The sequence below is a fragment of the Salmo salar genome, chromosome ssa29, assembly GCF_905237065.1.
Source record: "Salmo salar chromosome ssa29, Ssal_v3.1, whole genome shotgun sequence".
Classification (NCBI taxonomy): domain Eukaryota; kingdom Metazoa; phylum Chordata; class Actinopteri; order Salmoniformes; family Salmonidae; genus Salmo; species Salmo salar.
In genome coordinates, this window is record NC_059470.1 from 37,959,886 (window position 1) to 37,968,233 (window position 8,348).

The window sequence follows — 8,348 nt, forward strand, 5'->3', positions numbered from 1 at the left end:
TGTGACTCATTTATATTCCCTAGGGTGTTAGGCTGTGACTCATTTATATTCCCTAGGGTGTTAGGCTGTGACTCATTTATATTCCCTAGGGTGTTAGGCTGTGACTCGTTTACATTCTCTAGGGTGTTAGGCTGTGACTCATTTATATTCCGTAGGGTGTTAGACTGTGACTCGTTTATATTCCCTAGGGTGTTAGGCTGTGACTCGTTTATATTCCCTAGGGTGTTAGGCTGTGACTCATTTATATTCCCTAGGGTGTTAGGCTGTGACTCGTTTACATTCTCTAGGGTGTTAGGCTGTGACTCATTTATATTCCCTAGGGTGTTAGGCTGTGACTCATTTATATTCCCTAGGGTGTTAAGCTGTGAGTCATTTCTATTCTCTAGGGTGTTAGGCTGTGACTCATTTATATTCCCTAGGGTGTTAGACTGTGACTCATTTATATTCCCGAGGGTGTTAGGCTGTGACTCGTTTACATTCTCTAGGGTGTTAGGCTGTGACTCGTTTACATTCTCTAGGGTGTTAGGCTGTGACTCGTTTATATTCTCTAGGGTGTTAGGCTGTGACTCGTTTACATTCTCTAGGGTGTTAGGCTGTGACTCATTTATATTCCTTAGGGTGTTAGGCTGTGACTCGTTTACATTCTCTAGGGTGTTAGGCTGTGACTCGTTTACATTCTCTAGGGTGTTAGGCTGTGACTCGTTTATATTCCCTAGGGTGTTAGGCTGTGACTCGTTTACATTCTCTAGGGTGTTAGGCTGTGACTTGTTTACATTCTCTAGGGTGTTAGGCTGTGACTCATTTATATTCCCTAGGGTGTTAGACTGTGACTCGTTTATATTCCGTATTCCTACTATGAATTGACAATGGAAGGGAAAGTCATATAAATATAAGATATTACATGGTCCATTACATCTCACCTTGGTGTGTGTGTGTGTGTGTGTGTGTGTGTGTGTGTGTGTGTGTGTGTGTGTGTGTGTGTGTGTGTGTGTGTGTGTGTGTGTGTGTGTGTGTGTGTGTGTGTGTGTGTGTGTGTGTGTTTTTCTGGCTACAGACCGCATAGTACCACTTTTAAAGGGGTATGGTTTTGCAGTTTTTTTCTTCAAGGTCAGAACACATAGCTACTGTTTAATATATGTATTCTTGATTTTATCAACTGATTTAACAGTGGCGCTTCCATCCCTATCCTTGCCTCCGAACTGGGCTTGAACTAGGGACCAAAAACGTAATACTTTTATATGAAAACATTTTTCTATGTGCTATGCCACGGACCCTCTGAACACGTGTCGTCCGTATAGTAGCAATACCAGTCAGATCACAAAAGCTGCAGAGTAGCAGTCCTTACAGGACAGTGGTCCTTACAGAGTAGCAGTCCTTACAGGACAGTGGTCCTTACAGGGTAGCAGTCCTTACAGGACAGTAGTCCTTACAGGACAGTGGTCCTTACAGAGTAGCAGTCCTTACAGAGTAGCAGTCCTTACAGAGTAGCAGTCCTTACAGAGTAGCAGTCCTGACAGAGTAGCAGTCCTTACAGGACAGTGGTCCTTACAGAGTAGCAGTCCTTACAGGACAGTGGTCCTTACAGAGTAGCAGTCCTTACAGGACAGTGGTCCTTACAGAGTAGCAGTCCTTACAGGACAGTGGTCCTTACAGAGTAGCAGTCCTTACAGGACAGTGGTCCTTACAGAGTAGCAGTCCTTACAGGACAGTGGTCCTTACAGAGTAGCAGTCCTTACAGGACCGTGACCTTACAGAGTAGCAGTCCTTACAGAGTAGCAGTCCTTACAGAGTAGCAGTCCTGACAGAGTAGCAGTCCTTACAGGACAGTGGTCCTTACAGAGTAGCAGTCCTGACAGAGCAGTGACCTTACAGAGCAGTGACCTTACAGAGCAGTGACCTTACAGAGCAGTGACCTTACAGAGTAGTGACCTTACAGAGCAGTGACCTTACAGAGCAGTGACCTTACAGAGCAGTGACCTTACAGAGTAGTGACCTTACAGAGTAGCAGTCCTTACAGAGCAGTGACCTTACAGAGCAGTGACCTTACAGAGTAGCAGTCCTTACAGAGCAGTGACCTTACAGAGCAGTGACCTTACAGAGTAGTGACCTTACAGAGTAGTGACCTTACAGAGTAGTGACCTTACAGAGCAGTGACCTTACAGAGCAGTGACCTTACAGAGTAGTGACCTTACAGAGTAGTGGTCCTTGGAAAACAAGTATTTCTAGGTCTCAGTGATTAAACGCTACTAGTGCACCGCTAACTAGCTATCCATTTCACATCAGCTACACTGACATCTCTCTCTCTCTCTCTCTCTCTCTCTCTCTGCCTCGCTCTCCATCTCCCTCTCCTCTCCAGATCCTGGCCATCCTGTCTATCTTGTTCATAATTCTCTCCACTATCGCCTTGTCCCTCAACACCCTGCCAGAGCTCCAGGTGCTAGATGAGTTCGGCCAGGCCAACGACAACCCCCAGCTGGCCCATGTTGAAGCCATCTGCATCGCCTGGTTTACCATGGAGTACCTCCTCCGCTTCCTCTCTTCACCCGACAAGTGGAAGTTCTTCAAAGGTAAATATACGCTTAAACCCGCTCCTCAACTAAACTGGAACTGACATGACCGATTCACGACGGAGCATTTTTATTTATTATTTTTGCAGCATCATCGCCTGCTTAACAGATGAACATTACTTTTGTCTTTCGATTTGTGTTTTAGTTACTAATACTGCCCATTTTTATAGTTGAAATGTAAGTTGTACTCGCAATTCAGCTTGTTGCTGCCACTTGTACAATGTCTTGTTGAAGTAAAAACTGTTTTACCACTCTCTTTCTCCCTACCCCTCTCCCTTGCTTTCTCTCTCGCTCTCTCCCTCCTTCTCTCCCTTTCTGTCTCAAAGGTCCCCTGAACATCATTGACCTGCTGGCCATCCTCCCTTACTATGTCACCATCTTCCTGACGGAATCCAACAAGAGCGTTCTACAGTTCCAGAACGTTCGGCGTGTGGTGCAGATATTCCGGATCATGAGAATATTGAGGATTTTGAAGCTGGCCAGGCATTCCACAGGGCTGCAGTCTCTAGGTCTGTATGCATGTTGTTTAGCCCAGTGTTTCTTAGTCCTGGTCCTGGGGACCCAAATAGGTGCTAGTTTTAGTTTTTGCCCAAGCACTACGCACCTGATTCCACCAATGAAATGCTCAATGAATTGATTCACGGGAATCAGGTGTATAGTGCTACGGCAAAAATATGGTTCCCCAGGAACAGGACCAAGAACCACTGTTGTTTGACTCATTAAGAGCGTACAGTTTAAGTTGTTCTACTCTAATCTAATATAGGTTTCACCCTGAGGAGGAGTTACAACGAGCTGGGCCTGCTCATCCTCTTCCTGGCCATGGGCATTATGATCTTCTCCAGCCTCGTCTTCTTCGCCGAGAAGGACGAAGACGCCACCAAGTTCACCAGCATCCCCGCCTCCTTCTGGTGGGCCACCATCACTATGACTACGGTGGGTTACGGTGACATCTACCCTCAGACTCTGCTGGGTAAGATAGTTGGGGGTCTCTGCTGTATCGCCGGGGTGTTGGTCATCGCTCTGCCCATCCCCATTATCGTCAACAACTTCTCCGAGTTCTACAAGGAGCAGAAGAGGCAGGAGAAGGCCATAAAGAGGCGGGAGGCTCTGGAGAGGGCCAAGAGGAACGGTAGTATCGTCTCCATGAACCTGAAGGACGCGTTCGCCCGGAGTATGGAGCTGATGGATGTAGTCGTGGAGAAAGGAGGAGAGGACAAACTCTGTGTGGGCCTGGACAACCACCTGTCCCCCAGTCGCTGGGCCGGCACACCCAAATGCGCCGCCTCTGACACCAGTCTTCATTCCCTGGATAAGACGTTCCCCGAATCCATCCTCCTGGGGTCCACCCACCGCATCACCATCACCACCAGCAGCAGCCACCAGCGGCGGCACCTCGGTAGCCCTCAGTTCAGAGGCGGTATCCCCGAATTCAGAGGCGGTACCTCTCAGCTTCTTAACGCTCAGAACCTAGAGACCATGTACAACCAGATGGCCAGGTCTCAGTCCTTCACTAACCTCAACACTTCCTGCTCCCTGAGCACCATGAGCACCTCAACCGCCTTCACCGCCACGACAACCCCAGAGTTGCAGCAGCACCAGCACCCAGGGTCCCCTCCTGCCTCGGCCCCGACCTTACAGAAAATAGAACTGGAGATGCAGGAAGTCCCGCACTCTTCTTCTTCGATGGAGCCCTTGCTGAAGGAAGGTGAAGGAATTCAGAGCCTGCCCAGCGTGGATAGCATCACCAGCTGCAGGGACGAGTTTGGGGAGGGCTCTGTATATGGAAGGAAGTTCCCTCCGTCTCTGGACCTCCTCCCAGAGTCGAGGGTCGATGACATCCAAAGCCCCCAAGATGCCACCCTCCTCAAAGACAGGATGTATGGGTTTGTTCCCTATGACCAAGATGGTGCCACAAAGTCCCCCAGAGACGACGCAGAGAGCTTCAACAGAACTGTCGAGAACATCCGGAACTCCCTGAGAGGCAGCATCAACCCTGTCGTCAAGGGAACCAAAGGGTTAAAGGTCATTTTCATCGAGGGCCCCCCCACCGAAGCCCCCCCGACGCCACCCAGCACCACCTCACCCCAGGACATCAGCTCCAGCCTCCTGGAGGATGAGTCCCCTGAGGGGGAGAGCACACCGCTCCTCCCCAGCACAGGGGCCCTCGACCTGGGCACAGAAGATAAGATCTTCCCCCTGTCCCCTGAGAGGCTGATGGTAGTGGTGGACACCCCACCAGGGGACGAGGACACCCCGGACCAGAGTCTCGGGGCTCAAGGGTTGGCCAATGAGGAGAAGAACCTGATGGAGACAGCGGGAGCGGCAGGAGGGGCGTCGGCGGGGAACTGCACCCAGGGTATGGTGGGGGGAGGGGCGAGTGGGGAGGGTAAGGTCGACATCAACCAAAGTGGACACAAAGCAGAGAACCACATGTTCACACCAGAGATCCCCCTGATGACCGGGAAAAGCAGTATGTCCCCAACCTGTGAAACCAGCATGTGACTGTAGGGGGCACTCTGGGGGAAAAGACTCACTGGAACTACAATTAAATAACCTGCTGAGAAATACGAAGAAGAATGAGAAGAAAGGGAGGAAATAGGAGGAAAGTGAGATGAGAGAAAAAGGGCCAGATAGTGGAAGAGATATTTTTTGCATGGCATGACAAGTCCCTTTTACGTGTGTTGTTGTTTATTGCTGAAACAGAGACTGCAGAGGTTTATTGCTGAAACAGAGACTGCAGTAGTTTTGCAGACTTAAAACTTTGGAGCTCACAAATCGAGAAACTCATATGGACATATTTAAGAGGAGGACATTTTCAATCCTGATGTATATTTCAGTCTTGTTTCTTTTTTTCTAGCAACAGTGAAAAATGCTTATCTTTAAAAAAAAAAAGCATGCATTTAAAAATAGATATATAGGTATATTTGACGGTGCTTAGTTTGCTGAAAGCGCTCAACATACTATGACAACAAAGGCAATGACAATTCACAGAAGAAGAGGCAGAAAAAAAATCTACGTTCGCCAAAGGTACAAATATTTCTAATGTGAGGAGAAAGGGAGTAATGCATTGACAGACCTCAGACAGAGGCTTGTGTTCCAAATGGCACCCTATAGTACACTACTTTACACCAGAGCCCTATGGCACCCTATTCCCTATACAGAGCACTACTTTAGACCAGAACCCTAAGGGGGTGTTGCAACGTAGCGACCTATGACAAACATATCATGACCTTTTCGTTTAAATGCAACGTGTAAAAACCATTGATGACTATGTCATGTTTTTGTGTTGATGAGATTTATGTATGAACTGCAATGTTAAAACATGAATGTCTTAGGTTTGCGTTATAATTGGTTTGGGTTTTCAGTGTAATAATGTCATGCTCAAAAGACCTTCAGCTTAATGATGATTAGTATATACGTTGGAAATGATGTTTCAAAAAAATGATATACAACTGTAGTTGCCAAAATATGTAATCAGTGAGGACAAACGGGGCAAACGCTTCAGCTACTAGCCTCAACTTAATAAATAAGTATATTTATTTCAGCTTGGTTTCAGCAGGCGAGATAGGGTTTTAGAAAGAAGAAATCATTAGGTCGGTTGAAATACAACACTATACCTCCTCTGCTTCTTGATTCCATCAAAATATCACACAATATATTATTTACTCTCTGACAATGTGTACTTCTGAATGTAGCTTTTACGAATTTAAATTCTATGAATACAATAAAGTAGGATTACAGTTAGTTAAGACAGTCCTAGAGGTGTAATAGAGGGGCCTACAGTTAGTTAAGACAGTCCTAGAGGTGTACTAGAGGGGCCTACACTTAGTTAAGACAGTCCGAGAGGTGTTCTAGAGGGGCCTACAGTTAGTTAAGACAGTCCTAGAGGTGTTCTGGTGGGTTCTACAGTTAGTTAAGACAGTCCGAGAGGTGTTCTAGAGGGGCCTACAGTTAGCTAAGACAGTCCTAGAGGTGTACTAGAGGGGCCTACAGTTAGTTAAGACTGTCCTAGAGGTGTTCTAGTGGGGCCTACAGTTAAGACAGTCCTAGAGGTGTACTAGAGGTGCCTACAGTTAGTTAAGACTGTCCTAGAGGTGTTCTAGTGGGGCCTACAGTTAGTTAAGACTGTCCTAGAGGTGTTCTAGTGGGGCCTACAGTTAAGACAGTCCTAGAGGTGTACTAGAGGGGCCTACAGTTAGTTAAGACAGTCCTAGAGGTGTTCTAGTGGGGCCTACAGTTAAGACAGTCCTAGAGGTGTTCTAGAGGGGCCTACAGTTAGTTAAGACAGTCCTAGAGGTGTTCTAGTGGGGCCTACAGTTAGTTAAGACTGTCCTAGAGGTGTTCTAGTGGGGCCTACAGTTAAGACAGTCCTAGAGGTGTACTAGAGGGGCCTACAGTTAAGACAGTCCTAGAGGTGTACTAGAGGGGCCTACAGTTAAGACAGTCCTAGAGGTGTTCTAGAGGGGCCTACAGTTAGTTAAGACAGTCCTAGAGGTGTTCTAGTGGGGCCTACAGTTAAGCCAGTCCTAGAGGTGTTCTAGAGGGGCCTACAGTTATTAAGACAGGCCTAGAGGTGTTCTAGAGGGGCCTACAGTTAAGACAGTCCTAGAGGTGTTCTAGAGGGGCCTACAGTTAAGCCAGTCCTAGAGGTGTTCTAGAGGGGCCTACAGTTAGTTAAGACAGTCCTAGAGGTGTTTTAGAGGGGCCTAGAGTTAATTAAGACAGGCCTAGAGGTGTTCTAGTGGGGCCTACAGTTAAGACAGTCCTAGAGGTGTTCTGGAGGGGCCTAGAGTTAATTAAGACAGGCCTAGAGGTGTTCTAGTGGGGCCTACAGTTAAGACAGTCCTAGAGGTGTTCTAGTGGGGCCTACAGTTAGTTAAGACAGTCCTGGAGGTGTTCTAGAGGGGCCTACAGTTAGGACAGTCCTAGAGGTGTTCTAGTGGGTTCTACAGTTAGTTAAGACACTCCTAGAGGTGTACTAGTGGGGCCTAAAGTTAGTTAAGACAGTCATAGAGGTGTTCTGGTGGGGCCTACAGTTAAGACAGGCCTAGAGGTGTTCTAGAGGGGCCTACAGTTAAGACAGTCCTAGAGGTGTACTAGAGGGTTCTACAGTTAGTTAAGACAGTCCTAGAGGTGTTCTAGTGGGGCCTACAGTTAAGACTGTCCTAGAGGTGTTCTGGTGGGGCCTATAGTTAGTTAAGACTGTCCTAGAGGTGTTCTAGTGGGGCCTACAGTTAGTTAAGACAGTCCTAGAGGTGTACTTGAGGGGCCTACAGTTAGTTAAGACAGTCCTAGAGGTGTTCTGGTGGGGCCTACAGTTAAGACAGTCCTAGAGGTGATCTGGTGGGGCCTACAGTTAAGACAGTCCTAGGGGTGTACTAGAGCGGCCTACAATTAGTTAAGACAGGCCTAGAGGTGCTCTAGTGGGTCCTACAATTAAGACAGTCCTAGAGGTGTACTAGCGGGGCCTACAGTTAGTTAAGACAGTCCTAGAGGTGTACTAGTGGGGCCTACAGTTTAGACAGTCCTTGAGGTGTACTAGTGGGGCCTACAGTTAAGACAGTCCTAGAGGTGTTCTAGAGGGGCCTACAGTTAAGACAGTCCTAGAGGTGTTCTAGAGGGGCCTACAGTTAAGACAGTCCTAGAGGTGTACTAGTGGGGCCTACAGTTTAGACAGTCCTTGAGGTGTACTAGTGGGGCCTACAGTTAAGACAGTCCTAGAGGTGTTCTAGAGGGGCCTACAGTTAAGACAGTCCTTGAGGTGTACTAGTGGGGCCTACA

General features: G+C 47.7%; 1 protein-coding gene across 1 annotated transcript in view; it reads left to right on the forward strand.

The window, feature by feature from the left end:
- The window catches only part of LOC106590665 (potassium voltage-gated channel subfamily B member 2), a 118,882-nt gene extending 111,775 nt beyond the window's left edge, over positions 1-7,107 (forward strand). Inside the window, exons 3-5 of the mRNA XM_045710826.1 lie at positions 2,346-2,567; positions 2,894-3,076; positions 3,331-7,107. Coding sequence (XP_045566782.1) covers positions 2,346-2,567; positions 2,894-3,076; positions 3,331-5,069 — 2,144 coding nt within the window. The 3' untranslated portion in view covers positions 5,070-7,107. The remainder of the gene's footprint in view (positions 1-2,345; positions 2,568-2,893; positions 3,077-3,330) is intronic.
- Positions 7,108-8,348: the final 1,241 nt, after the last annotated feature.